The sequence below is a fragment of the Malaclemys terrapin genome, chromosome 20 (genome assembly GCF_027887155.1).
Source record: "Malaclemys terrapin pileata isolate rMalTer1 chromosome 20, rMalTer1.hap1, whole genome shotgun sequence".
Classification (NCBI taxonomy): domain Eukaryota; kingdom Metazoa; phylum Chordata; order Testudines; family Emydidae; genus Malaclemys; species Malaclemys terrapin.
This window is the reverse complement of record NC_071524.1, coordinates 14,686,522-14,714,501: the sequence shown is the minus strand read 5'-3', so window position 1 is coordinate 14,714,501 and position 27,980 is coordinate 14,686,522. Positions and strand designations below refer to the sequence as shown.

The following is a 27,980-nucleotide window of genomic DNA, read 5'->3' as shown; positions in this document are numbered from 1 at the left end:
CAAAACTGGACACAGTACTCCAGATGAGGTCTCACCAGTGCCAAATAGAGGGGAATGATCACGTCCCTCGATCTGCTGGCAATGCCCCTACTTATACAACCCAAAATGCCATTAGCCTTCTTCCAGGTGCTCTGTAGACGTACTGTGTTAGGAGACCTAGATTCTAGGCCTAGCGCTGCGGGGTAAGCCGGACAAGTCACTTGGTATCCTGGATCCTCCCACAGAAATCAGTGGAAGTTAGGCCCCCTAAATGCCTTTGAGGATCTGGGGCTTGCCTCTGTTTTCCCCCCTCCCACTATCTTTTACTGTGGGTTTGTGAAGCTCTCAGCACAGGTTAGGGGCTCTGAGTGGGGTCTGGGGTCTAGTGTCTAGAGCAGAGGGGGCTGGGAGCCAGGACTTCTGGGTTCTAGTGCCAACGCAGGGAGGGGAATGTTATCTAGTGGTTAGAGCAGGGAGGCTGGACGCCAGGACTCCTGGGTTCTGCTCCCAATTCAGGGAGGGGAGTGGTATCTAGTGGTTAGAGCAGGGAGGCTGGACGCCAGGACTCCTGGGTTCTGTTCCCAACTCAGGGAGAGGAGTGGGGTCTAGTGGTTAGAACAGAAGAGAGCTGGGAGTCAGGACTCCAGGGTTCTATGCCCCTCTGTGTTGTGGCACTGTGCATGTCATTTCCTCTCCCTGTGCCTCCATTTCCACATGTGACCTCAACCGGGGATTCTAAGTGTTACTGTAGACGACTGTATTTAGGCACCCGACTCCTTTGATTTCAATGCGAGTTAGGCCCCGAAACACCTTTGAGGGCCTCTGTTCCTATACCTGGGCAAACAGGTGCCTGGACTACATGCGAGTGGGGCCCAGCAGAGATGCACAGCTCTGCGTGTCTATCAGGGCAGGACAGTAGGCGATGCAGTTTTCCCCCTGCATCCCCAGCAGGGAGGTGGACAGTACAGATAGAACTGGCAGCTACCTGCTGGTCTCAGATCACATTTCCCAGGGTGTCTTCCACACTCTGCAGCTGTAGAGAAATATTTCTCAACAAATTACAGCCCTGCTGGAATGGGATGGGGGCAAAGGAGGTTTTCAATCAGGTTTGCTGCTTCTCTCAGCATTTAATAGCCTATGCCGCTAAAACAGCCTTGTCTACCAGGAACTGCTGCAATGAAGAGTATTAATCACTAAAACACTCACAAAACCATCAGCCAGCCTGGCTGGATCTGATGGGCAACGCACTAGACTAGGAGGCAGGACTGCTGGGTTCCGTTCCCAGCTTCAGGTGGGCGCATAGTCTAGAGATTAGAGCAAGGGTGAGGGGAGTGTGGTTAGAGCAAGGGGGGGCTGTGGGGCAGAACTCCTGGGTTCTATTCCCAACTTGGCCACAGTCTGACCGTGGGCAAGTCACCACATGACTACATGCCTCAGTTTACAACGAAGCTAGTAAATACTGCCCCCACTTTCCATGGGGATTGGGAGGCTAGGTCATTTACTGCCTATAGAGCCTATCCCCTCCTATGTGTTTACCCAGCAATGTTCCCTCTAATTTTTTCCATCCACGTGCGGAATAAATTTTATGTGCACTGAGGTATGTGTGGATGTGCACCACCAGTAGAAACAAAAAAACCTAGACATACTATATAGTTTTAAAAAGTTAAATAGGGATAATTACTCCAGCCAGGACAGGTTAGGCATTTTAGAACTCACTACTCAAAGAATGAAATGTAAGTGTAAGAGAAATAAAAATGATGAAATGCACAGACCAGTCAAAACACTAAAATAACACACTTTGGAAGAGTAAAATTACAGAGAATGTACGTGCATTGCAGGAAGTACCAAGAAGTAACAACAATAATACAGGTATGTGGTGGGAGGTGAGTGTGACACAGAGACAGTGTGTGTGTGTGTGTGACACAGAGACAGTGTTTGACACAGTATGTGTGTGACACAGACAGTGTTTGTGTGTGCATGACAGTGTGTGTGTGTGACACAGAGATAGTGTGTGTGCATGACACAAAGGCTGTGTGTGTGTGTGAGACAGAGTGTGTGTGACAGAGCATGTGCAACAGAGATGTATGTGTGAGAGAGACAGTGTGTCACAGTGTGATACAGACTCTGTGTGTGTGTGTCACAGAGACTCTGTGTGTGTAAGAGAGAGAGAGAGACAGCGTGTATGCTGGCTGCTGGAAAAATTTCTGAGATGCCCTGCTCTGTCTCTTTAAGACACTCACTGAAAGCTCTCCTGCTCTGTCCTGAGCCCTGTTGTCTCCTCTCCTCTGCTACGCAAGATGGGGTACATGGGCAGGGGGAGAGAGAGAGAGAGTGTGTGTGTGTGTTAAACAGACAGACAGACACTGTGTGAGCTGGCTGTTGGGGAAATCTCAAGAAACAGTGCACTGTCTCTTTAAGAAAGGCACTCAGCCACTCACCCTTCCCTGCAGCAAGCAGCTCCCAGTCCTGAGTCCAGCTGTGTCCCCTCTGCCCTGCTCTGCAGAGATGGGTTACAGGGGCTGGGGTGGGGAGGGGGACACCCTGACATCAGCACCCTTCCCCCTCCCCGCACAGCCAGCAGGATGGTCCTGGGAGCAGCTGCAGGAGGGAGCAGCAGGTGGAGAGAGGGGCACCCAAACACATGCTGTCGGCTGGGCGGCACTTCAATCTCTCCTGCCCTGTGCAGCTTCCAGGGAACACAGCCCAGCACTGGTCCTGAGTGCCGGCTACCACAATCCAAACAGTAGTTCATCATACAGTGCTTTGGGATCCTCAGACAGCCTGCGCACACAGCATTGCCCTCTCCTGGATGAACTCAGAACAGCTCACCTGTGTGTCCTAGACCCTACAAAGCCAGCAGTTAATGGGGATTGCCCCGGAACTCAGTGGGCGGCAGCTGCTTGAGTTTTTGGAGCAGGAGGGTCTGCGCATCTATCCCTATCGCCGCAGCGCGTGGAACAGCGACGCCCCTCTTCGGACGCTTGCTGGTTTGTTCCAACCCAGCCACGTGTTCTCACCTGAGGATGTAATTGACCCAGACCATATTCTTCTCGCTGGGGTTCTTGATATTGACCGAGATGGTGGCACAGGACTGAATCCACACAAAGCCCCCGTTCTTCTGCAGCCAGCGGTAATAGCGGGTCACGACCTGGCCTTTTTTCAACACTAATTGAAAAAGAAGTTCGTTAGCTGAAGGCTGCCAGGCCCCACCCCTTCCCCTCTCTCATGAGCACAGACAGCCAAGAAAGGGGCTTTTACCCCCTCCCCGCTCAAGATCCCAGGAAAGGTACAGTCCCACTTGTCACAGCCACGGCTCCTTAATGGTTTATCCAGCTTGTCATCATCTCGGATGTCTCTGTGGCCCCTTTCATCTCTCTCCAGTGCTGATGTCCCCAATTCAAGCTGGATGTCGATCAACTGAAGAGGGGCCAGAGAAAAGTCACGAGAATGATACAAAGGATTGGAAAACCTGCCTTAAAGTGAGATTCTCCAGGAGCGCAATCTGTTTAGCTTAACAAAGAGAAGGTTAAAGGGCGACTTGACCCCAGCCTATCAGTAACCATACGGGGAACAAATATTTGATCATGGGCGCTGCTGTCTAGCGGAGGAATGACTAACACAATCCAATGGCTGGATGTGGAAGCTGGACAAATTCAGACTGGAAATAAGGTGTCAGTTTTTAACAATGAGATTGACCAAGGGCAGTGGTGGATTCCCCATCACTGGCAAGTGTTCAGTGAAGACTGGATGGTTTTTTATAAGAGATCTGCGCTAGTTCAAACCGGAATTAATTCAGGGCATTCCTATGGCCCATGTTAGACAGGAGGTCAGAGTAGACGACCAAATATTTTAAGGCCTGTTATAAAGAGGATAACGATCACGTGCTCTCCGTGTCCATTGGCGGTAGGACAAGACATAATGGGCTTAATCTGCAGCGAGGGAGATTGAGGTGAGATATTAGGACAAACTTTCTAACTCGGGGGAGTTAAGCTCCGGAACAGGCGTCCAAGGGAGGTTGTGGGATCCCCTTCATTGGAGATTTTTAAGAACAGACTTCAGGGCTGGTCTAAGTTTACTTGGTCCTGCTTCGGTGCAGGGGGCTGGACGTGATGACGTCTCAAGGTCCCTTCCAGCCCGACATTGCTATGATCTCAGTGGTCCCTTCTGGCTTTTGAAGCTGTCTGACTCCATAGCACACACCAGGGCCCACCCCAAAGGTTTGATAGGTTAAGGGCTAGTTATTATTAATAACGGATTGCACCTTTCATCCAAAGCAGCTTTCATGCCTGCTCATAAAGACCCTAGTCCAGCTGCTCCCTCTCTAGGGTGGGATGCAGCAGTTGTTTGAACATCTGCCTTGCAGTTTAGGCTAGGAAGTGTAGAAAGAATCCTGCGTCCAGTTGAAACTGGAGGGGAGTGGTTTAATCGCCAGGGTTGGGATCTCGCCTGGACAAGCAGGGGTTAAATGCTCGGATTCTGACAGGGAGGTTCAGCGGATCTTTAATGATCACAAAGGGTCAGGATCCGATTTGAAAGATAGCAAGGCCAGCCCTGACTGCAAAGGGAGAGCGCCCCCTGCTGAGCACCCGCTCCCCATGTTGGGGTCAGCACTGACTCAGAGGAGAGAGCGCCCCCTGCTGTGTCACTCATGGCAGCCCCTGCAGCACAGCGCCCCCTAGCACCGCACTGGGGCAACGGGGTCAGTGCCGACTCAGCGCTCCTTAAAGTTATCAACCACTTCCTACAGCACCGCACTGGGGCACTGAGGTCAGCATCAGCTGGGAGCAGCATGCTCCCTAACTCGCCATGAACACTATTCCCTGTAGCGCCCTAAGTGATCCCGGGAGGGCACCCATCCATGAACTGAGCAAACCCAACACTCCTTAGCTTGGTAGGGTTGCTATTAGCCTGCCTGCCCAGGGGCATAACCATTGCCTGCTAGTGCATCGATACACACAACACAGACCAAATCCATCCCTGGAGACAAGGGCGTTGCGATATTCCCCTAGGTGTCTTGCACCCCCTTGCTGATACACAGCCCATTCTGGGCACCTGCTTGGACTTCTCCAAAGCCAGATCAGCATTGGGTAAGGAACTATCAACCCCAGTTTAACATACTGGATGAAAAACTGGCTAACTGATAGATCTCAAAATATAATTGTAAACAGGAAACCCTCATCCAACAGGTGTCTTTCCAGTGAGGTCCCACAGGGATCAGTTCTTGGCCCTACACTATTTCACATTTTGTTATCAGTGACCTGGAAGAAAACATAAAAATCACCACTGAAATGACACAAAAATTGGGGGAGTGGTAAATAACAAAGAGGACAAATTGCTGATACAGAGCGATCTGGATCGCTTGGTAAACGGGGCACAAGCGTTTTAACACGGCTAAATGTCAATGGATACATCTGGGAACAAAGACCGTTGGCCGTACTACAGGATGGGGGACTCTAGCCTTTGGAAGGAGGGGCTCTGAAAAACATTTGGATAATCAGCTGAACATGAGCTCACAGTGCGACACTGGGGCCAAAAGATCTAATGCGAACCTGGGATGTAGAAAAAGGGGAATCTCAGATAGGAGCAGAGAGGTTATTTTATGTCTGTGTTTGGCCCTGGTGCAGCCACTGCTGGAATCCTGTGTCTGGTTCTGGTGCCCACAATTCAAGAAGGAGGCTGATGAATTGGAGAGGGGTCAGAGAAGAGCCGCAAGAATGATTAAAAGATTCGAACACCTGCCTTATAGTGATAAGACTCAAGGAGCTCAAGCTATTTAACTTAAGGTTAAGGGGTGACTTGATTCCAGTCTATCAGTATCTGCCTGCAAAAAGAACAGGAGGACTTGTGGCACCTTAGAGACTAACAAATTTATTAGAGCATAAGCTTTCGTGGGCTACAGCCCACTTCTTCGGATGTATATAGAGTGGAACATATATTGAGGAGATATATATACGCACATACAGAGCGCATGAACAGGTGGGAGTTGTCTTACCAACTCTGCGAGGCCAATTAAGTAAGAGAAAAAAAACTTTTGAAGTGATAATCAAGATAGCCCAGTACAGACAGTTGAAAGTTTTTTTTCTCTTAATTAATTGGCCTCTCAGAGTTGGTAAGACAACTCCCACCTGTTCATGCTCTCTGTATGTGCGTATATATATCTCCTCAATATATGTTCCACTCTATATGCATCCGAAGAAGTGGGCTGTAGTCCATGAAAGCTTATGCTCTAATAAATTTGTTAGTCTCTAAGGTGCCACAAGTCCTCCTGTTCTTTTTGCGGATACAGACTAACATGGCTGCTACTCTGAAAAGTATCTACCTGGGGGACAAATATTTACAAATGGGCTCTGCAGTCTAGCAGAGGAAGGTCGAACATGATCCAGTGGCTGGAAGTGGAAGCCAGACACATTCAGACTGGAAATACGGTGTCAAGTTTTAAATGAGTAATTTTAGCCATTGGGACAATTTGCAGTTTACGAAGAACCTTGGGGCTCGGCAAGACGTGCCTGGGATTCAGCACATGAGGTCTGCTGGGGAAAGGACAGGTCTGATGGCAGCTCTTGCTGGACAGACAGTGCCACACGCCCACGTGGAGGAAATCCAGCTATGGACAGAGCGCATGCCGCACAGCCAGCCGCTTTGCCAAGGAGAGCACCCAACCCAGGCAGGACTAGAACCCTCTCAAGGCAAACCTGACTCAGCCGGAGTTCAAAAAGAGGCAACTTGGTCTTTGGAGGTGCTCCTGACACTGGAGAGAAGCAGTTTAGACCCAGATCGGCGCAGGCAGTTTTACCCAAGCGGAACAAAAAGACGCGCATGACAAAGAGCTAGAGGGTGGGGGCATCTCCTGCAGAGGAGGTGACGGGGGAGAAGAATCCATTGGCAGAGACAATTCCGCAAGTATCCCAGGAGAGGATGGGGACACAACTTTCCTTTGCACTCGGAACCCGGAGCCATCCAGCACGCAGGCACAACTTGCTGTGTGCCACGGTAGCACCTTGTTGTGCCAGGGGCTGGACCCACACCCCCAGGGAGAGACAGTCCCCACCCCGAAAAGCTGACAGTCGAAACAGACCAAGGAAGGATGATTAACCTCATTGTACAGATGGGGAAAACTGAGGCACAGAGGGTTTTTTTTAAAGAGACGCGTGCTGGGGATGTGGCACTCAAAGGCTGGTCTCCTGGGTGCCCAGTGCCTCGTTCCCACAGCACTTCCTGCATCTGGCTGATGACATTTACAAGCTAGGAAATCCAGCAGAGAGCCCTGCCCTCTGGGTTCTGAAACGTCCCTTTATATTCCTGTCCCCACCAACGTGACATGGACCCTTCACCCCGGAGGGAGGAAGAGCTGGAGCAAACCAGAGCAGGGGACCTTAACTAGGATGCTTACAGTCCAGGTGGCTCTGCCGGATTCCTTCCACGTCCTCGCCATGGATAAACTGGTAGCAGTTTTTCCCTACCAGCTCCGAGGGGCATAGGTCCATATAATCGCTGATCCTGTGGGCGGAGGAGAGGTAGGGGGAGTTATAAAGGCAGGGAGAAGCAGAGAGAGATGGGAAAGGGTGGACTAGCTGCACGCCACTGTCCCCCGTCCCGGCATAGAGCCTGGCTAGGAAGGGGTGCCGACCTGCCATGCACCAAGATGCTATTGGATGGTAGGGGCCCAGATCCTGAGCATGGGTGTATTGGCGCAGCTGGGGGGTCTATTGACTCTAATGGAGTGACAGCCGATTCACACCAGCTGGGGATCTAGCCCCATCAACGCCAATGGGGCGATGGTGGCTTCACACCAGTTGGGGCCCTGGCTCCCAGAAACGGAACGGATCCCTTGTAGCAGGGTGAGAGAGAATCCCAGAATACAAGGCTGTATCAGGTATTAACCTGAGGCCAAAATAAAAGGCACAGGCCAATTTTATCACTGCACTGACTCCAGATTTACTCCCAGATGACTGTGCACAGAATCTGGCCCTAACGCCACTGACACCAACCGAGTCACTCCGGACCCAGCCGTCTGCCCCTGGACCCACCTGCTCTCGCAGTACACGATCTGCAGATCCATGTTGACCCGGAACACAAACATGTGGCACTCGATGCGCACCTCGCTGAGCGTGGAAGGCGGCAGCGTGTGGGCCAGGGCCACCAGCCCCAGGACTCGGCTGAGGACCGAATGGGCGTGGGAGAAGGATGGCAGGCGGGTACGGAGACGGCCAGTAACGTGAATCACCTGTGTGTGGCGGGAGTGGGGGAGTCGGAGAGAAAGAGAGAGGGATGTATATGGGTGGGGAACATTTATTCACTGTGCCGTACCACTGACCGAGAGTCTGGGCCCCTAACGCCAGGGCCGTGCCAGGAATGAGTTAAAGGGAGCTAAGGGGTCAGAGAGCGGGATATGGGCAGTCATGCCTAGTGGTTAGAGCAGGAGTCAGCCAATCAGGCAACCTACTCCAGCCCAGCTGCCCTCGAGACTGGTTCTGCTGCAGGCCCTGATTCCTGACACACGGTGCCTCCTGCTGGCGCCGATCCAGCTGCCACGGGCTCCTGGATCCCTTTGAACTCGTGCACTGTTGCAGAGCGGCCGGCCACGGGGAGGGAAGGGGAGAGCAGGAAAGGCTGGCATTAACCATTCACACCTTGGACAGTGGGCAGCGGAGCATCGGGCAGGGCCTGCGGGGAGGCCTGAACAGGAGAAAATGACCCAGGCTCAGTAGAGCTGATTAGCTAGCGGGGAAGGAGGGAGGCTTCTGGTATTTGCATTGAAATTGATCAATCAGGCCTTTGGGAGTAAGGAGCTGGGGATAGGGTGGGGAGAGAAAGAGACACAGATCTGATCCTCCCCACACCATCAGTCTCAGTGGGAAGACACTGGGGAGGAGGTATGTTCCCACTTGCTAACAGAAGGGTTTTGGGATTTAAGATCACTGCACGTGGCAGACCACACTCTTAGGCGCCTTTACCTTGTAGCCCGAAGTCTTCACGTGCAGCCCTCTCTTGGTCAGGGTGGATTTCATACGGACGAAGAAGGATCGTTCCAGGGCGTCGTGCTTGGGGGGGGCGTGGGAGCCGGTGGGATCTGAGATGGACACGGCGCGATCAGCGTCATTGGTCAGGCACCCGGCACGCCACACAGCGCGAAGGGGGCGTGGTCCTCCACTCGGGGCTCTGGCTAATCACCATGAGGGGCGTGGCCTTTGTCAGAGAGAGGCTGGCCCTCAAATAACTGAGGTGCGACCACTTCCACGGCCCTGTAGGCGTGAGGCGGGCTGCCCCAGATTCAAAAAGCAGGTGGCCTCCTGCAGGGATGGGGGAGGAGTCTGTTTTCCTGCTGGAGCAGGGGCAGGGGGCTGTGTCATCTTGCACGGCCTCTCAGGCGTCACTCCTGCAACCCGCTCATCCCAAGCTCCCTTGTGCCCCACCTCGGTGTGGCACTTGCCCTTGGCGCCCAGCAATCCCGATGACCGTCATCCACCCCACAAGGGGAGAGCCTCCAGCATACCCCACTCAGCTGCTACATCTCTCTCCCAGACCCCAGCCTTGGTCATCTCCTGGCTCTTATGCTGGGGAATCTTTGGTTTAACTGGTCCCATCGGGTCATCTCCCCGATCTCGAAATAATCCACCAAGCCCCCAAACCCCACAGGTCCGACCCTCTGGGAACAGATCCCTTCGAAACCCAATTCCGCGACCCCTGTATGCAAACACCTGCCCATCTATTGTAATTTGGGAGCAGCCGTTTCGCTAAGACTCTGTGCCCCTCATCTTTCTGGCTTGCAACTCCCCCCCCCCCTTAAGAATAGCACCCATCCCCAGTGGAACCCCCTCCCTCCAGGAGCACACGTCTCCCCCCTACACCTGCACCGATCTGCACTCCCCAGCAATGCAGAGGACGGGCCGCTGTCTGCTTTCTGTCTGGGGAGGCAGAGCGTGCTCCGGGCTCAGCTTTATATCTCATTCTCTTTTACGCTCCTGCTTCGTATAAATCTTTTAAAGGTTCCCCAGATAAAAGCCAAGCAGACGGATATCAAATGAGATGGAAGGCGACTGAAGATTCCCTTTCATTTCTCGCCACCCACCAGGCTCCTGGATGCCGGCTCCTCCACACGGCCCTGGTGTGGTTGTGGGGGGACGGGGCGGGGAGAGGGGGATGGACACCCACAACCCCTGTGTGAAGGCGGCTGGCGGGGGCCAGGTGAGACTGAGTGAATAACCAGCCAGCACAGAGTTTGGGCTCCTATCCTCCCCAGGGAAGCAGCTCACACATGAAGGTGACAAAGGGCTGGGAATTCCAAGGCTCGGGGAGCGGGGCGGGGGACAAAAGGGGGGGGAAGGGGTTGGAGACCAAGAAAGAAGAGGAAAAGAAAGGGAGAAGGGAGAGGAAAGGGGAGAGAGAGACTGGGGAAGGGAGAAAGGAAGAAGGGGGAGATGAGGGGAGAGAGAGTGGGGAGTCCAGTGGTTAGAGCAGAGAGGGCAGGGGGTCAGGACTTCTGGGTTCCACCCCCAGCTCTGGGACAGGAGCGGGGTCTAGTGATTAGAGCAGGGGGGGACTGAGAATCAGGACTCCTGGGTTCTATACCTGGCGGGATGGGCGCGAGGGTCTAGTGGTTAGAGCAGGGGGGGGACTGAGAATCAGGACTCCTGGGTTCTATACCTAGCGGGATGGGAGCGAGGGTCTAGTGGTTACAGCAGGGGGGACTGGGCATTTGGGACTGCTGGGTTCTTGTCGCAGCCCTGGGGCAGAGGCAGAGGGTTGGGGGTAGGGGATGGGTCCACAAGCTGTTTCTGGTCAAGCAAGAGAAGCGGCTTTACCGGGCTCAGAGGCCTCGTTCAGGGAGGAGGACGAGCTGGCCCCGGTGAGGCCTGGGGGTTTCTGGCTCCCCGGTGGGGAGCCAACAGCGTCGAAAGGCGGCTTGAGCCCCAGTTGCTCGGCGACCTCCGGGTGATCTCCGGGATGGATGTAGTCAAAGAAGCTGCTGCCTGTCAGCTCCACCTAGAAGACAACAGAGATGGGTGGGGGGGAGTCAGAGCTGGGCTCCCCTATTTGGGGGGAGAGAGAGGCTAGCTGGGGTTGTTCCCCTCCAGGATCCCAGCACCTGGGACCATCCCCCGCGGGACTCACGCCCGATGCATCTAACACCGAGCCGGCTGACAGACCCACCCAGCCCTTGGCCGAGTCACCTGGCTTCTCCCCTCCCCACCTTTCTAAGCCAGGCCCCGGTGCTGCCCTTCCAGACAGCCATCAGAGAGGAGCAAGATCAGGAGATTGTCTCTGTTCTGTGTCTGTACAGCCCCTGGCACCATGGGCTACTAGGCGCTACTACCATCTGCATAACCAGTAATGGGATCCAGCCACAGGGGCGACGGAGGAGGGTGAACCCCAGCAAGGTCCCCTCGATCAGAACATGCTGTTGTCTCACAGACAGGCTTCTCCTCCCCTGGACTGTGCGCTGGAAGGCTTGCCAGGATGTGATTAAAAGCCCCAGCGATCTGACTCAGAGACAGCCTCACCCCCCCACCCCACCAAGAGGGGGCAAATAACCTAACTCGTTAGCACAGTTGCCACCTTTCATGTGGTAAATAAGCACCCACCCGACTTTCACAATAAGCCAAAAATCAAGATAATCGCATTTCAAAGCAAGCCAATCCCTAAGACCCCCCCATACTCTGTGACTAGATCCCCCCGGCGTGCAGTCAGGGCCTGTGGTGGGCCCGCTGTGAACCCCTGACTCTCTCCCGCCCCCCCCCCCGCCCCTGCTTGCTGAGAGCCGATCAAAAAACAAGAAGCAACAAGCTACAAGCCAAACATGTAACAAGCTACAAGCCAAAAATTAGCCAACAAGCAACTCACAAGCCAATTAAGCCAAAACCAAGCCCAATGTCTGCGTTTTTTCCCGTGGGTTTGGCAGGTCTGCTGGTTAGCTGATGGCGCGTGATACATTTCTGACTGGACTGATCTGATGGGATGGCAGGGACTGGCCCCGATGCTCCAGGAGGCCCCTTCCAGGCCCGTGTTGCCTAGGCGTGGATTGCTCCTTGGCGAGGGCACAAACCCAGCAGGGTTGTGAGGTGAGACTGCCAAGCAGCAATCCCTCAGTGGTCCCCGAGAGACACAGTTGCCTGCCCCCTCTCCTGTCAACCAGGCCTGGCTCTCACCCTCGGCTAATGCAATAAACCGCGGGGTGGAGTGCCTGTTCTAAAGGCCCCCCCCCTCCCCGTCCCCCCAGACACACACACACGGCACCAGCCAGAGCGAGGTCAGCCGGAGTGACCTCCGCGCCGCCTGCAAAGGAAGGGGCAGTGCCCTCATCACCGTGCCAGCCTGCCCGGGAGCGGCGTCGTCCCGTTGGAATACTGAAGGTCAGCGCTTCGGGTTAACGTTTCCCACCACATAATGAAGAGGGAGGATCAATAAATAATCATGCCAAGCTCTTTTCTTCGCCTCCAGGGTTCGGGGGCTTTCCGGAGGGCTGAGCCTCATTAAAAGCGGAAAGGAGCAAGCCCGGGCTGCCAAGGCGGCAGCTGGAGACAGGCTAAGGACCAATGCTGTGTAGCAGACTGACGCCACCCTCGGGAGCGGTGTGCTACGTGTGTGGGGGGGGGGGGGGGCAGCCGAGCCCACAGACAGCATGGCCTAGTCGGATAGAACGGGGGGCGGGAGGAGAGACTGGGAAACAGGATTTATGGGCTGGGGTAGGGGTTGCCTTTGTGTTCTGTGTTCGTACTGCACCTAGCGCAATGAGGGTCTTAGCCCGTGACTGGGGCTCCCATGTGCTACCGCAATACCACCTAATAGCACTAAAATGTACAGCACCTAGCACAAAGGGGGTCTTAGTCTATGACTGGGGCTTTTGGGCACTACCATAATACACCTAATAGCAATAAAATGTACCGCACCTAGCACAAGGAGGGGGGGTCTTAGTCCACAATCATGGCTTCTAGGCGCTACCATGTTCTAAAAAATCATAATATTCTCCACGCTGGGAGGAGAGTGGGTCTAGTGGTTACAGCAGGGATGCCGGACACCTGGGTTCTAGCCCCAGCTCTGGGAGGGGAGTGTGCTTTAGTGGCTACACCAGGTCACTGTGAGCTGGGATTCCTGGGTTCTGCCACTGATTTGGAGAAGGGAAGCTGGTGCACTCCATGTCATCACTGCGTGCCTCAGTTTACCCCAAGATAAGGAAGGATAATACCTTGCCCGGGGGGGGGGTCATAAGAATTAATTAATGTCTATGAAGGGCAAAGGCTGGGTACCCTGAGCCAGTGGCAATGGCTGCAACTGGCCCCTTTGCCATTTTGCCCCCAAGACCTCAAAGCGCTTGAGGAATTCAGTCTCACGCCGCCTTCGTGCCTGCAGGGAAGGGCAGGAGAGAGATCGCCGTGGTCACAGTTACTCATCGGAGGTGCCCGGACGCCACCGGGATGGGAGCCATGGAAGAGCCTAGAGAGCGGCGCACCTAGAGGCAAACTCCTGCTCCCGTTTTCACGCTCAGGGGAAGTGAGGTGCAGGGACTGGGCCAAGGGCTCCCAGGCCTGTGTGTTAGCCACTACCCCAGCTGGCAGCATGGTCTCAGCACGGCTGCTGCTAGAGGGGATTGGGCACTGGGCAGGGCAGAAAGGGAGGGGTTTATCTGTCCAGCTGAGGACGGGGGGGTGCATGTGTGAGAAAGGAGCATGGCGTGGAGGGGAAAGAAAGAAAGAAAGAAAGAAAGAAAGAAAGAAAGAAAGAAAGAAAGAAAGAAAGAAAGGGCTGAAGACAAAGAGATCTTTCCAGGGGGGAGATGGGAGGGAAGGAAGGGGAGCTGGACTGTGTGCGTGTTGGGGGGAGGGATGGGAGATGCCCCTCCATGAATGAGGCTGGATAATACAGCGCTGGAATGAGGTCGGGGGAGTGGCTGAAATTCTCCCCAGATGGGGGAGGGAGGGGGGGTGCCCAGCAGCCCCGATCCAATTCCTTGCCTCAGAACCATGAGCCACCCCCCCTTCCCCCAAAGCCTGCGGCAAGGTCCTCTCCATCAGCACTGACGGCGGTATCAAAGGCTGCCTTCTCCTTGCCTGGGGTTGGCTCTGGGTCTGCCGTGCTCGCTGGGGATGCATTAAAAGCGCCCGCGATCTGTCTCAGACACGGAGGCCCTGGGGAGCTCTCAGTGAAACCCTGATGTGCAGCTTAAACTATGCCCCAGCCAGGTTCCTTGGTGCCCTCCGTGCATGGGCCAGAGGCTCTCAAAGCACTTAACCCTCTTTCACTTATAGGGAAACTGAGGCATAGAGTGAGGAAGGCACCTAAGGTTACACAGTGAGTCAGTGGCAGAATCAGGTGTGGAAAATCCATGGAGTCCTGACTTCCTGCCCCCTGCATTAACCACCAGACCCCCACTCTCTTCCCAGAACCAGGGGCAGACTGCAGGAGTCCTGTTGTGTGACCTGGGGCAAGTCCCTTCCCTGCTCTGTGCCTCAGTTTCCCCTTCTACCCTTTGGACTGTGAGCTCTTCAGGGCAGGGACTGTCTCGTGCTGTGTCTATGCAGCACAAGGGGGCGCTGATCTCAGCTGGGGGGTCTGTGCAGCACCATCACAACGAAGCCCTGAGCTCAGTCGGGGGCCTCTAGGCACTATCTTAATACGACTAATTATGTGTCCTCACTGCCAGTCCCCTAAACAAGCCTTTGCACCACACTCCCTCTTAGAGACAAGAGAGCCCAGGAGTCCTGCTGCCCTAACCAGTGGGCAACACTCCCCTTCTTGCAATGGGCACAGAACCCAGGAGTCCTGACTCCCAGTCTCCCTCATGCCCGCTCTAACCATTAGGCCAGGTACATACGCCACCGCATCATGCATAATTCCCTTGTCATCTCTTCTATTTCTAAAGCATACTGTATTCCAAGATCCCAAAACATCTGACAGACTGGCATTGGAATCAAATCACCCACCTCTGGGGTGGGGGGTGGCAGCTGTTTATACAGGCATCGCTCACCCAGCACTGAAATGCAGCCACCTCTGGGGTGGGGGGTGGCAGCTGTTTATACAGGCATCGCTCACCCAGCACTGAAATGCAGCCACCTCTGGGGTGGGGGGTGGCAGCTGTTTATACAGGCATCGCTCACCCAGCACTGAAATGTAGCCACATGGCAACTACAACAGCAATAACTGCGTGACAGCCAGGCCAAGAAGAGACGAAGAGCCCAGTGTCCAGGTGGTGGTTGCTTTCCGAAGCAGAATCCCAACACGGGGGCTTTCCCTGCACACAGGCGCCCCGCTGCGCTAAACTCACCTCCAGCGGGAGCTGCCAGGGAACGTGGCTGGAGCTGCTCACCTGGGAGAGGAGGCCCTATCCCTGCACTGGGCACTGCTGCAAGATGCTGTCTCTCTTACCCCGACCAGGAGCTACAAAGGCTAGGTGGATCTCCCCAACCCAGGTGCCCCATTTCCCCAACCCCCCTGGAGAAGGAGCATCCCAGGGGAGACTGGGAGGAGGCCCCACTGTCATGGACAGGGCAAAGCTCTTGGGTCATCGGTGACTGAGTAGGGGCCCAGGTGCGGAAGAGGGAGCAGAGGGGGAATATACTTGGGGATCTGTGGGGTTCGTTTAGTCTCCCACGCCCCATGCACTGGACCCCAGCACTGATGGGAACAGCCCCCGGTCCCCTTGCGCATGGCCCCTCCCATGGCGAAGCGATCCTGGGAGAGCAGGGAATGCAATTTAGCAGCTGGTAACGAGGCAGCGCTGGTACCAGGTAACCGGTCAGCTCGCCACGGCCCCCACCGTCCTCTTCCTGCCCTATCAGCATAACCCCGCGATGGGTTCTCTTGCCAGCTCCAGGATGGAAGTGAAATCTAGTGGTTAGAGCGGGGGGGGGGGGGCGGTGGTGGTGGCTGAGAGTCAGGACCAGGCGGGTTCTGTGCCCAACTCTGGGGCAGGAGTGGGGTCTAGTGGTTACAGCAGAGGGCGGAGCGATCGGGGTTCTGTGCCCAACTCCGGGGGTTGGGGGGAGTGCCTAGTGGTGAGAGCAGAGGGGGGTGGGAGTCAGGCTTCCTGGGTTTTATTTCCAAGTCCCGGTGGGGACTGCTGTGTAGTAGGCAGAGCAGGAGGGCCTCGCAGCCAGGACTCACAGCCCCTGTAATGGTGAGAGACGAGGGAGAACTAACAGGCAAGGCACCTGGGTTCTATCCCCATCTCTTGTTCACTGGACGACCTTGGGTGATTGCCCCACCCTGTGTCTCAGTTTCCCCATCAGGGGCTGTTTCCCCAGCTGCAATCCCTTCCTCCCCGGACACTGAACCGAGTTATATTTGCTGCACCCCGGCTGGGGACTGAGCGCTCCCCCCATACTAAGGCCAGGAGGGATGTACTCTCCGGAGCCCAGCAGAATGCAGTAAGTCGGGCCGGACACTGGTCTGACTGACTCTGTCTGACAGGATCTATTGTTCCAAAGCAGAAGAAAGGAGCCGAAGAACATCTTTGAAGTTTCTCTGTTCTTCATCTTGACAACAAGAGAACAATGGGAAAGGCACAGAGCTGGGGGGAGGTGCCAGGGGGCAGCGGTGGGAGCCTGCAGCCGGCCTGATCGACGGATTGATCCTTTCCTTTGCTCAGCGCAGGGCTCTGAGCCCGGGCTCTGCCTTTCAACTCCACGTTTCCCCTACAGCGATTAGAACTGAAAGGGAAAGGAAAACGGGGGCTACAGAACTCCGTGCTGCATTATTGAAGGGAGTGTGAGACAGCGTGAGGTGTTCGGGCTGTGCATGGGGTGGGGGACTGGGGGAGGGAAGGGTCAGCTTTCCAGATACTCGGCTCCAGTTGGGGTTAATGGTCAGACGTCACTGTTAAGATCTCAAAGCGCATCACGGGTATTTAATCACACAGTCAACCCGCCCAGTTATCCCATTTTACAGGAGAGGAAACTGAGGCATGCAGAAGGGGTGTCTGCGGGGTCAGAATAGGGGATAGAATCCAGGAGTTTTGACTCTCAGCTCTCCCCCCTCCCCCCCGTTCCCCCAGTCAAACCATTAAATCCATTTCCGCTCCTAGAGGTGGGATGAGAACCCAGGAGTCCTGGCTTGTTTGCTGGGCTGCCCTGATGGCTGGGCACAGGGCCCTTCCTGGTGCAGCCCCCCCCTCCCCTCGCACCACGTGGAATTCCACCACATTAAGGCCCCTTGACGCTGACGGAGCAGCCTGAGTTCACGCAGCATATCTGGGGCGACGCGGGGAACTGATCCCAGATCTGAGCCCCTGCCCCTTACCCTGCAGGGCAGCCTGGAACCAGAGACAGCAAAGTAACCGACAGATCTGAAGCATTTTCGATGTGTTTGTGTGTGTGTGTGTGTGTGTGTGTGCGCGCACGCATGCGTGCTGCCCCCTGCAGGAGGAGCCGCGTCCTTCTGTGTCTGTCTGTCACCCCCTGCTGGAAGGGGTGTGTGTGTTCCTGCTGCCCTCTGCTGGAAGGGCTGAACCCCGCTCTGTGTGTGAGTGTGTGTGTGTGTGTGTGTGTGTGCGTGCGCACGCTGCCCCCTGCTGGAGGGACCGAGTCCTTCTATGACTGTCTACTCTGTTACCCCCTGCTGGAAGGGATGAGCCCTGCTCTGTGTGTGTGTGTGTGTGTGTCCCTATCTCTGCTGCCCCCTGCTGGAAGGGGTGGGCCCTGCTCTCTCTGTGTGGGGCCCTGCTGAGCCCTGCTGTGTGTGTGTGTGTGTGTGTGTGCGCGCTGCCCCCTGTTGGAGGGGGCGAGTCCTTCTGTGTCTGTCTGTCACCCCCGCTGGAAGGTGTGTGTGTGTGTGTGTCCCTGCTGCCCTCTGCTGGAAGGGATGAGCCCTGCTGTGTAAGCGCGTGTGTGTGTGTGTGTGTGTGTGTGTGGTGGGTACTTGACGTCCATCACTGAGAATTCACCAGGGCATTTATACAAAGGTGGCTCAGTTCAGTGCCCCTTTGTCTGGGCGCTCCCCACCCCCACACACGCCCCAGCCGTGGTCACTCCAGCCTTTAACACAATCATCAGTCATATGGCAACACAACACGTGTAAGAGAGCCCTCATTTGTTGCTGAGATAATTATTCATGCTGCGAGGGCCAAGAGACACAGCGACAGACAAGGAGAAGGGGAGGTGGCCCCAAGGTTTTCTAGTAGTGCAGGTGAAACTCAGCTAAGACAAAGCCCCGGTGTTTGCTAAGGATCCGCAGCGATTCCCATGCGTGTCCTGGCTTCGTTGGGGACGTGGTGGGAGAAACTTCTGCCTCTTTTGTGCAAAGAGACTTGGTGCTAAAATGGCATCTGCATGGCGGAGGGCCCGGGCGGGGCGGGGGGAGTCCTGGATGAGCCCTAAGCCCCCCAAGACCTGATTTGCATCATGTGGTCTGTCTCCATTGGGTTCGTAGAGGGGACAGATCAAGGTGCAGGGCGGGGTGAGTATTATCAGGTTTGGCCAGGGATGGAAGGGGGTTCTGCTTCTGGCTGCTAGACCAGGGTCAGAGCTTGGGGAAGATCCTTACCCCTGAACGCAGAGATGGGGCTGAACTAAACCCATGGATCTGGGGACATCTGGACCTGAACCTGGGCCGGGTCTAAAGAGTGTAGGTTGTACCCATCCCTGCCCAAAAGGCTTTGGGCCTGATGCTGAGTTATTCCATCTCTGCACTTGGGGACAAGGGTAGGGGAGGTGGCTTTAAGCCCCCTTTGTGCTCCCCATATTCTGTGCCTGGCCCCCAGTGTCACCTAGAGCAGCCTCAGGGCTGCTCTAATTCATGTACTGCTCCCCATGGAGCCTGGGGGGCAGAGAATAGCCAAAGCGCAGTGCACTCCAGCCATACCCCGATCCACCCCCTCTGGGACCTGGGGGAGAGGGGGCAGAAAAGAGCCACAGTGCAATGCACTCCAGCCATGCCCCCAATCTGCCCCATGGGGGCGCTGTTTCAACAAAACGGAAATATTTTTCAAAATCATATAAAAAAACCGCCCATGAAAAGTTTTGATTTTTCCTATAGAAACTGACTTGTCATTTCAAAATTTGCTTTCTTTTCTATATATGTAAAATAAAAATGAAATGCTTTGATTGGCTCAACATGAAAGTTGGGGGGGAAAGGAACTTCATTTCACGAAAAAGTTCTAAATTTTGGCTTTTCCTCCTGATGTGGGATGGGGAAAAAATAAACAGAAACCTCAACATTTCTCCCAGGGCAGAAAATCAATTTTCCAACCCTCTGTAGTTCCCATCAGACACCCAGACTGGTTACATGCCCCAAGGATCCCTCTGCAGGATGGGGGAACGGGAGACATCTGATCACCCTGGAGCAAACCCCTCTACATCTAGGCCTCCCCTGGCTTTGACCAGTGGGAGCCCATTAGCACATCCAGCCCCCAATACAAGACAATTCAGACCTTAAGCTAGTCTGACTACTTTCCAGCTGCAGACCTCAAAGCATGTTTCAAAGGAGGTCGGTATCATTATCCCCATTTCACAGATGGGGAAACTGAGGCATGGAGCAGCCCACAGTCACAGATAAAGTCAGCAGAAGAGTTCTGCCTCCACAACCACCTGCCCCACCACTAGACTCCACTCCCTTCTCAGAGCTAGGAACAGAACTCAGTAGTCCCGGCTACCAACCCCAGGAATAAGAACCCAGGAGTCCTGGCCACTAATCCTGTGCTCTAACCCCAACCCCAGGAGTCCTGACTCCCAGCCCTGTGCTCTACCCATTAGACCACCTCGATCCTGTCTGTTTCGATTAGACAGTCACAGCCTGGATTTTGCAAACTTAACAAGAAATTTGCCACTGGCCTCAATGGAAGCCGGATTGCTGGGCGTAACAACGGTGAAATGGGAGGCACCTTTCCAGCCTCTGATGCACCGGACCTGGTAGAGCATCGCCTTGTGATTCTCACTGCAGCCCACCAGGTCACGTTGCTCATGAATTTTAAGCCGCCGCACGGCCTGGCCACCTGATTGGAATTTATTTCCAGCGCGTATCCATTATTCATGTTAGTACACAGCTCGCATCGCTCCTACCTGCGAGAGCCCGAGGTAAATAGACACCGTCTCGGAGATGTAAAGAAACTTCCCCTCTTGGTTTAGTGCAAACACAAACCCGTCCAGAGACTGAGAAGAGAAGAGAGAGACAGAGAGAGAACAAATTTACTATGCAGCTCACTTGGGCCGGGCACCGGCGGCGCCAATGCTTTCGGTGCCGGTGGGATTAGCTCGCCATCGCAAAGGCTTTCTTGTACACGCTCCGCGCCCCAGCGAAGTGACTCGATTTCCAGAGCTGGCCACCGCCTGCTTGGGTTTGCAAAGACGACAACTCAGTTCCGGGGGAGGGGGACGAGGGGACAGCTGCGTGCTCGAAATAACCCAGTGGATGGGAAAGCCAAGCTGGGACCAAAGCCCCCATGAAAAGCCGCAGCTTGGGAAATTGCTATCTCCTGCCTGTCTGTGTCCACCTGGTGTCGCCTGTCTTATACTCAGGATCATCTTTTTGTTCTGTATTTGTACAGCACCTGGCACATTGGGGTCCTGGCCCATAATTGGGGCTCCTAGGTGCTACCGTAATACACCTAATAGCAATAAAAATGTACAGCACTTGGCACAATGGGGTCCTGGTCTCTGACTGGGGTGCCTAGGTGCTACCGTAATACACCTAATCGCAATACAAATGTACAGTGCTTGGCACAATGGGATTCTGGCCCACCACTGGGGTGCCTAGATGCTCCCGTAATATACCTAATAGGAAGAAAAATGTGCAACGTCTAGCACCATGTGGGGGCTGGTCTGTGACTGGAGCACCTATGTGCTACCGTAATACACCTAATCAATAATAATCACCATGGTTTGATCCTTTCGCCATGCTATGGGAGGCCCCAGGTGCCTTGTCCCATCTCCAAGCGCTCACCGTGGCCCGGGCCCAAAAGGAGATCTCAGCCTACGTTCCACAGACCATCATCAGAGCATCGTGCGGGGCCAACGAAATGTCCTCACTGCCAGCCCCGGAGGCTGACAGCAGCTGTGCACCCACAGGGCTCTGCAGGGCAGGATCTGCAGACACCCTGCTTGCTCCCCCACATGCCTCACTCTGATCCGAGCTCTGGCCTCCCTTCTGACGTGGCCGGCTGTTGCTCATTTCACACCATCTATCAGGTGGCCACAGCTTTGGGTTTCCATTGCCTTAGGTTAGTTCTAACCACCGAGTCCAAGGCTGCGCTTCCCTTTATCCAGCCCCCTGAGCCCTCAAAAGCAGCTGTTTAAATAAGGCCACATCTGGCCAGATGTGTGGGTGGGGAGGGGGTCCAGGAGACGAATCTCCCCCCGCAGCTGCCGGCCACCATCGCAGGTACTGAGCGCACTGTCTGGTTTCAGGAGTGAGCGTGAATGGGGCACCCATGGAGCTGTGTGGGCCGGTCCCAGGGCTCAACACACAACAGCCTCAGCCCCGGACGGTGTTTAAAATGCCGAGCCGTGACCTGGTGGCATGGCCCTCCCCCCTTCCACCCCAGCTGCTCAGGGGAAAGCGCTGGGCTGGCTTTCAGATGAGATGCCAATTGATATCCCGCTGCAATTTATGCAAGAGACAGGAAGGTTAACGCTGGTGTCCTGGCCAAATTCCAGCCTGGTTGATTGTCTCTCACCTCTTTAAATTCCCCTGTCAGTGGGTGCAGGATTGCTCTTCATGGCCTGCCCTAGACTGGCATGCGGCCTCCTCGTCACACAGCCCCTGCGCCCCTCCCCACAAGCGGCTGCCTCTGGGCAAGGGATTCTTCTGTAAACAGCTGCTGTACCCCACCCCAGAGGTGGCCGCATCTCGACAGTGTGTGAGCGATCCCTGTATAAACGTCTGCCATGCTGCACCCCAGAGGTGGCCGCATCTCAGCACTGGATGAGACGTCTTTGTACCAATAGCCTCCACTGCCCCACCCACGAGGCAGCCCCAGCTCAATACCAGGTGAGGGAGTCCTGCATAAACATCTGCCACATCCTACCCCCGAGGCAGCTAAGTTAAGGTGCACTGCAGGGAGTCACATTCAGGAAAGAAAATCCTGGCATTTCAGCACCAGATGACAGTGCCCTTTATAAACAGCTGCTGTACCCCACCCCAGAGGCAGCTGCATTTCAGTGTAGGGTGAGGTTATCACAGTCTGTTAAGGCACTTTGGGGTCCTTAAACCGCCCTCCCCCACCTGGGTTGATTAGACTGACTACCGGGCCCATTTGTGATGGCCCAAGCCAGGATTTATCCCACTGAACTGCGTCTGCAAAAGGAGTCAAGCTGCCTCTAAGGGCCAAACTCCACCCTGGTGTAACTCAGTGTCATTACACCTGTTTGTGCTATGGCTGGATTGCATGATGGAGCCCTGCCCCCATTCAGCTGAATGGCGTGTTAACCCTGCTGCCCAATGACACCCCCCCCCCCCCCACAACATTGTTAACCCTTTCAATGCTGACCGCCTGAGGTGGAACAGCCATCATCACGCTGAGGGCTTTTCTCCCCCCACCCGGGGGGGAGGGGTGGGCACCCCATAGATTAAGAAGACCCACGGAGCTACTAGAGTGCACAATACTCTGATGAGCACCGTGTGAGCACATGATTCCCAGCCTGGCCACCAGGGGGCACTGGACAGCCCAGACAGGCTTACCTGGCTCTGTTTCATGCAGTTGTAGTTGGCTTCAAACTTGGGTGATTTTAGGTGGCAGATTTCTTTACCCCACCCCCCATCCCCAATCCCAAGCTGTGGCTGGCCTTGATTTCCTGGTCTAGTGAACTGAGCACAGGAGTGGGAGCCAGGACGCCTGGGTTCTCTCGCCAGCCCTGGGAAGGGAATTGAGGGCACGGGGGGTTAGAGCAGGGCGGGATAGGAGTTAGGACTCATGGGTTGTATTCGCAGCTCAGGGAGGGAATGGAATGAGCTTAGAGTTGGCAGGGAGGGGGCTGGGAGCCAGGACGCCTGGGTTCTCTTGCCAGCCTTGGGGAAGGGAATTGGGGGCGGGGGGGGGGGGGGTTAGAGCAGGGTGGGATAGGAGTTAGGACTCCTGGGTTCTATTCGCAGTTCTGGGAGGGAATGGAATGAGCTTAGAGTTGGCAGGGAGGGGGCTGGGAGCCAGGACGCCTGGGTTCTATTTCTGGCTCAGGGAGTGGAATGGGGGTCTTGTGATTAGAGCAGGGAGGGGGCTGGGAGCCAGGACTCCTGGGTTCTAGCCCCAGCTGTGGAGAAGGATGTGGTAGCTAGCATTTAGAGCAGGAGAGGCTGGGAGCCAGGACGCCTGGGGTCAAATCCAAACCCTGCCACTACCCTCGCATGGGACCTTGAGGTGAGTCCCTCCGCCACCTTGCAAGCAGGGATAAGGTCACTGGGCCTGCTTCTTGGCAAAGCCCTAGGAGGAGCTGGACTCAGCACTGCTGGGAGGGCCCCACAGACCGACCCGAGGGGGCAGGGACGCCAGGCGAGCTCCGGTCTCTGATACAGGCAGTGCGTGTGTGCGGAGCCAAGGAACAGGCACAATTGTTCTGAATGCCGCTGCCTGAATACATTTGTGCCAGCACAATCCCCCCCCACCTACCCTGTTATGGAGAGACATGATAATAATGGGAGATGAATGCCACTGACAGTCACGTTAATGCTCAGCCGCGTTAATTACCGCTGCCAGACAAAATTGCTTTTTTATCAAGTGGTTGCGATGAGCCACTCACAGGTCAACAGTAATTAAACACTTGACACCCTTTTTGGGGGAGTGGGGTGGCTTTCATGTGATGGGGAATTGATGTGGGGGGGGAACTACGCACACCCCCCTAACAGATTATTCCTATGTCAAGTTTATTACAGGTGTGGGAGGGGAAGGAGTTAAACATGAAAACTACCAGTCCCTCCCGACACCGACAAGGTTTTAAACATGATGGACTAGAATCCAGTCTGTTCTGGGATGGCCCAGAGCAGGTTCTGTGCCTGGCTCTGGGGGAATGGGTTAGCGCAGGGGGGCTGGAAATCAGTCTCCTATTATAAGGTGGGTGCACAACTGGTTGGAAAACTGAGTGTAATTATCAATGGTTCACAATCAAGTTGGAAGGGAATATCAAGTAGTGTCCTGCAAGGATCTGTCCTGGGTCCGGTTCTAATTAATATCTTCACCAATGATTTGGATAACGCCATAGAAAGTACACTTAAGAACATAAGAACGGCCATACTGGGTCAGACCAAAGGTCCATCTAGCCCAGTGTCCTGTCTTCCGACAGTGGCCAGTGCCAGGTGCCCCAGAGGGAATGAACAGAACAGGTGATCATCAAGCGATCCATCCCCTGTCGCCCATTTCCAGCTTCTGGCAAACAGAGGCTAGGGACACTTACAAAGTTTTGCCGACGATACCAAACTGGGTGGGGTTGCGAGCGCTTTGGAGGGCTGGATTAGAATTCAAAATGATCAACTAGAGAAATGGTCTGAAATAAAGAGGCTGAAATTCAATAAGGATAAATGCAACGTACGCCACGTAGGAGGGATCTGGGAGTTAGAGTGGATCACAAACGAATTATGAGTCAACGATGTAACGCTGTTGCATAAAAAAGTGAAGTCAGTCTGGGCTGTATTCGTAGGCGTGCTGTAAGCAAGACACGCGAAGTAATTCTTCCTCTCTACTCCGCGCTGATAAGGCCGCCACTGGTGTATTGCGTCCCGTTGTGGGTACTACACTTCGGGAAAGATGTGGACCAATTGGAGAAAGTCCAGCGAGAGCAACAAAAATTATTAAAGGTCTAGAAAACATGACCTATGAGAGAAGATTGAAAAAACGGAGTTTGTTTAGTCTGGAGAAGAGAAGACTGAGAGGGGACGTGATCACAGTTTTCAAGTACATAAAAGGTTGTTACAAGGAGGAGGGAGAAAAATTGTTCTTCTTAACGTCCGAGGACAGGACAAGAAGCAATGGGCTTAAATTGCAGCCAGGGAGATTTAGGTTGGACATTAGGAAAAACTTCCTGACTGTCAAGCTAGTTAAGCTCGGGAACAAATCACCCAACGATATTGCGGAATCTCCGTCATTGGAGGTTTTTAAGAACAGCTGAGACAAACCCCTGTCAGGGATGGTCTAGATAATACTTAGTCCCGCCTCAGTGCAGGGGACTGGACTAGATGACCTATTGAGGTCCCTTCCAGTCCTACATTTCTAATGATTTCTGTGACTTCTGGGGTCTATTGCCAGCTCTGGGATGGGAGTGAGGTCTAGTGATTTGAGCAGGGGAGGAGGTGGGGCTGGGAGTCAGGACTCCTGGGTTCTGTTCTTGGCCTAGGGAGAGGAGGGCAGTAGTGATCAGTAGGCACGGCCGTATATGTCGGATGTTCTGGGTGTCAGTCTGAGCAGCCAATGCATCTGGGATTCTCTGCTGGGGAGAGAGATCCGTGCCTGCCGAGGTTGGAGCCCTGTCTCTTCTCAGTTTGGTTGGTTGGTCTAACTGGGCCACCTCACAGAGGTGGGGCTGTTTTGGGGAGGCTGTGGAATCTCAGCTTCCATTTAAAAGTCTCATTAAGTCTCTAGGTCTTAGGCAGAGAAAACCTTGAGCATCATGAACCGAATGCACCACGTCTGCCACCAACAGCTCTGAGAGAAAGGCAAACTGACCTCCTGTAGCTCCGTGGCATGTTGACTCTGAAACCTAGCAATGGCACGCCACATCTCAATGTTAACTCTTTAATTGCTGCTCAAAGCCAGATGCGCTATTCCAGAGCTGGGAAAGGAACCCAGGAGTCCTGACTGCCCGTGTCACTGCTCTAACCCACGCCCCTCCCAGAGCTGGGCACAGAACCCTCTCTGGGCCATCCCAGAACAGATTGTGGATTCTATTCCATTGTGTTTAAAACCTTTTCAGTGTTGGAGGGGATAGTAACTTTCACATTTAACTCCTTCTCCTCTCTCACCGGGACAATCTACTGTAAATGGCACCTCAATTTGTCGTCTTGAGTGGGCGGGGCTTGCGTTGTGGGTGTGGCTTGTGAGAATGACTCACTCCCCTCCCGGTTTGACCCCCACATTGCTCATCTGGGCAGGGATCTCTTTATTCCTCACAGTGGCATGCTCCCCCAGTTACAAATACCATGGGAGCGCTATGGGCTGATGGCTACAGCACTGGGCTGAGATGTGGGGGGGGAGCTGGGTACTATTCTTGGTGCTGCCACTGGCCCGATGGGAGGGCCTGTCTTTTCCCAGCTCCGTGCCTCAGTTTCCCCAACTGTAAATGGGGCTACTGCCCTGCTTTGTAAAGCTTTGAGATCCACCGATTAAAAAACACTATATAAAAGCTATACATCATATTCCCGTCCAGCTCTGGGGATAGAACCCAGGAGTCCTGACTCCCAGCCCCACCTGCTCTAACCACTAGACCTCACGCCCCTCCCAGAGCTGGGATCTATTTCATGGCGGAAGTATAGCTCCTATATATGGCATTATAATGAATTATTACTGAATGCCCTTTGAAAGATAATGGCTTAAATCAGAGACTCCCCACCTGGGGTCGCGTGCCCCATGGTGGGGGGAGGGGGTCACAAGCAGGTTTCCAGGGGTCACACCCATCCCCTCCCTTTCTGAATGGGGACATGCAAGGGACTCCTGAATGTCCTGGTGGGGGGATCCCGGTGCGATTTGCCCGTTGTAACACTGGAGGGGGCAACTCTTAGGAGCAGATTGGGAACCACGGGGTTAAATTAAAGGGGGTGGGGGAGGAACTATTACAACCTATGAACCAGGCAGCACCAGGCTATTCCACTGCAGGTCGCCCTGAGATCTGGGGTCCCCCCCCCCAGCAGCCCTCCTCCCCCCAGCCTCACACAAGTCCACCTGACTCCCTGCAAAGCAGCTGTCCTCACAGCTCCCCGCCCCCTACCCCCAGCCCATAATGCAATTACTTGGAATGAAGCTGCATTAGTCCCGGGGCGAGCGCTGGGTACCAGGAAGGCAGCAGGTGCCTGGGACGCGGCGGGGGCTGCTGGGGAGGAAATGCAGTTTGCAAGGCCCTGGCCGAGCAGCGCAATCACATTATGTCCCTGCCCCTCGGCGCAGCGCCGGCTCACAAGCCAGTAACTCAATAACGCGGCTGCTCACCTCGGCGCTGGGTGCACAACACCTGTCCCGAGCGCCTGGCGGACCTCCCTGCTTGGGGGGGGGGACGCGGGCACCAGGGGCTGAGCTGTGCAACAGAAGCAGCGTTTGCTCTGTCTGCTCCCTGTGGCTATTGGGGGGTGGCTCAGGACTCCTGGGTTCTATTCCCAGCTCCGGGAGGGGACTGGGGACTCCTGGGTTCTGCTCTTGGCTTTGCCACTGATGTGCTGCGAAAAATCACTTCCTGCCTTCGCCCCGGTGAGGGATTGCGCGAGTTAATAAGACAGCTTCCCCAGCGCTGGGTTTGGGGGAAAGTCGGGACTGGGGGGTGTGCTGGGGTCACCAAGGCTGGGGGAGCTCAGGGTGTGGCTGGGGGGTGACAAGCAGGCTGCTGGAGTCAGAGCTGCTCAACACGTAGTCGGGCTGGGAGCTAGTGCAGCTGAACATTTTAAGGCACTCAAGGTTACCGGACCAGCAGTGACACCACTTCTCACTGGTCTGGGTTGCCCCCCGCAAAATGTGACAGGCTGAGACTCAGGTGATCTCGGCTCTATTCCCGGCTCAGCCGCTAGCCTGCTGGCAAGTCACTTCGCCTCTCTGTGCCTCAGTTTCCCCGTCATAAAATGGAGATCAGAAGACTGATGACCTTTTTCAAAGTGCTCTGAGAGCCACGCGTGATAACTGCTAGGGCTGTCTTATTATTAATCTCCTCTCCGCCATTTCCGTTAGCACGAATACGTCTAACTCTTGTGACAACAGCGTCAGATCTGCCCTTGTGATGCCCCTGACTTGCTGGATCTTGCACCAGGAATGGAGTTTTCTTGCTGCTTTTTATCCCTTGCTTTCTGCTGCCTGGGGCCCTCATTGGAAGCCTGAGTCTGAATTAACATGACAGGTGCAGGAGGTGGGGGTGGTCTTCATTTTGCTCTTGAACTCAGTGCAAATGGGCTTTGAG

General features: G+C 54.7%; 1 protein-coding gene across 1 annotated transcript in view; it reads right to left on the bottom strand.

Moving 5' to 3' along the window:
- The window catches only part of NPAS1 (neuronal PAS domain protein 1), a 94,138-nt gene that overhangs the window by 12,049 nt on the left and 54,109 nt on the right, over window positions 1-27,980 (bottom strand). The window contains exons 5-10 of the mRNA XM_054009740.1: window positions 19,968-20,057; window positions 10,782-10,962; window positions 8,934-9,049; window positions 8,007-8,203; window positions 7,370-7,476; window positions 2,997-3,144 (exon numbers count right to left, since the gene is read on the bottom strand). Of these exons, the coding sequence (XP_053865715.1) occupies window positions 2,997-3,144; window positions 7,370-7,476; window positions 8,007-8,203; window positions 8,934-9,049; window positions 10,782-10,962; window positions 19,968-20,057 (839 nt within the window). The remainder of the gene's footprint in view (window positions 1-2,996; window positions 3,145-7,369; window positions 7,477-8,006; window positions 8,204-8,933; window positions 9,050-10,781; window positions 10,963-19,967; window positions 20,058-27,980) is intronic.